Below are 2,317 nucleotides of genomic sequence, written 5' to 3' on the forward strand. Positions count from 1 at the left end.
TCTATTGACTGCTGGTGGTGTGTTTGTTGCACAAGTCTTGCGAAAGCAAAGTGGATTTCTAACACGGCCGAGCAGAACAGTCCCACTGAACACTTTGTTTCTCGTCCTCCATTCACACAAGGGTTACATAACAGGACAGAGGCGTTCTTTCTTTCGCCTTTCCCTTCCAGATGCACTTTAGTCCTGCTGTAAAGGGTGGGGGGTGAATATGGGTCAGCAGGTTAGGAGTGTCTCAAAGTCAATCCCCTTCTTTCGTTTTTTTAAAGACTTGCCTAAAAACTCCCATCCGGACAGAGCCTCCTAATACCTGCCTCTTTCAGTTCTGACTGCGATTACATAACAACCCAGCGCGGGGAAAGTACCATGTAACAAAGTGAAACAGCGTTCTAGGGTTCTAGTTCCTATAGAATGGTTAGAACGTTCTATATTCGACGTCATTTCATTTGAATAATTAAGAACTCCTCAAACAGCTTCAACGAAACAGCCTTCGCGGTCCGCGCGGTAACATTTATTTTGTTTTGATTCGGATGCTATCCGAGATATTTTACCTCAGGAAAACCTAATGACATTACACTACTTGTACTTACTAGTGTAAGCTATTAAACCAACACTTTGGCATAAGATATCGAATGGTTTTCCCCGTCTGTTTATGGCAAAACTTGTTACATAACCAGCTTACATTCCACATTCACCATATCAGCCTCTAAATATACCCTTCAGCGCGACACATAACAACAACCTGCAGAGAGAATCGCGACGCCACTTTACGCTCTTTGTCACTTGTTCACTTTAAGTTTTCTGATACATTTTACACAGAACTTGGAGTTGAATGGACACACCGAAGGGGGAGTGGCTAAAAACCTACTGTCTATACTGTAAAACAGATCGATCTTCATTTTTTTTTTTAAATATTAGATATTAAACCAGTGTTTAGATATGCGTTGTGTGTGGAAAATTAGTCGTTACGCATCGCTGATGCGCAAACGGAACACGTGCATTGGACATGCTTACAATCAATGAATGAAATACAATCTGAAACTTCATCTCCAATTTTAAGACAAATACAATCAGCAAATGTACACATGTTATAGTGTGTCGCGGTATATAATATATTATTTTACGCATTTGAATAAATCTTAAATGAACTTTCATTGATTTGTCTGACAAACGCGTGTGTTTGAGCGTCGATGCCTGTCATCTATCCAGCAGCAACGGCAGAATCAATCTCTCAAACGAAAAGAGCAACTCTAAAAGCATCACAATTCCTCTGCGTGTCATGCAAGCCCGTCTTATTCCTGCCGCATTCCGCGCTCTGGAATGGTTTTTACGCGCGCCATTTAAGTTGAAATGAATTCACTTTGAAGTTTTGCTCATCAACCCTACGGAGAATCAATGTGGTGTCGATTGCGAATAATCGATCCGTCTCACCTCTGTTGGTGCTGGAGCAGCTCTGCCGGCGCACCGGGGCTTGGTGCTCAGCTTTGCGGAGGGTCTCCAGGTTTACCGGGGTTTCCCTGACCGGGGTAACCGGCTCTGAGACGCCGTTGCCCGGGTCGCTCGCTGGATCTGGAGGGGACTCCATGTTGTGCTTGCTTTTGGAGCTATTGCTGCTGGTGTATCACGATGCGCCGCGCTGCGATTCAGAGCTCTGAGGTTTGGTGTAGCGATGTATTTTTCTAGCAGAAGTAAGAAATGTTGAACAGGCGAGTGTAGACAGAGGTGGGTGTGTAGGTTTGATTGTCCACTGGCAGCGCTAGAGAGGAGAGAGGAGAGGAGCTCCAGCGCAGCCGCTCAACAGGGACGCGCTGTCAATAGCCGATGAATGGATGCGCGCGCGCGTGTGCGAGAGAGAGCGATTAACACTGCACGTTCATGCCTTTGCCCGTATTCTAATGATACACGGCCAAACATCTGCCGACACACACACACATGCGTGATCTAGAATTCAACACTCCCGATAGGATCTTATTATATGTTTGTTTTTTCTAATAAATGCTAGTTTAGTTTGAGCAGAGAGGAAAAAAAGCACGAGAGTGAATTAAATCAAAAGCTTGGTAAAGGAATACATGTATTAATACTTTAATATACTTCAAATAATTAATATAATTAATATTTTAATATACTTTAAACAAAAAACAGACACTTATTACAATGCCATTCAGTCAGTGTTAGAATTGTTCATATATGGTGCAGGTATTTGAGTTAGTTATGAAGTATTTGAGTTATAAAGACTCACGGTGTAGGCATCTTAATCAGTTAATCTGGTTTCAACTAATTCTTTTTAGTTATACAAAGTTTAACTTAGTATTTTTAGTCA

The 2,317-nt window shown here is 42.4% G+C and overlaps 1 protein-coding gene across 1 annotated transcript in view; it reads right to left on the reverse strand.

The window, feature by feature from the left end:
• The window catches only part of roraa (RAR-related orphan receptor A, paralog a), a 559,428-nt gene extending 557,696 nt beyond the window's left edge, over window positions 1-1,732 (reverse strand). Inside the window, exon 1 of the mRNA XM_056451506.1 lies at window positions 1,429-1,732. Within this exon, the coding sequence (XP_056307481.1) occupies window positions 1,429-1,582 (154 nt within the window). The 5' untranslated portion in view covers window positions 1,583-1,732. The remainder of the gene's footprint in view (window positions 1-1,428) is intronic.
• Window positions 1,733-2,317: the final 585 nt, after the last annotated feature.

This window comes from Danio aesculapii, chromosome 25, assembly GCF_903798145.1.
Source record: "Danio aesculapii chromosome 25, fDanAes4.1, whole genome shotgun sequence".
Classification (NCBI taxonomy): Eukaryota; Metazoa; Chordata; class Actinopteri; order Cypriniformes; family Danionidae; genus Danio; species Danio aesculapii.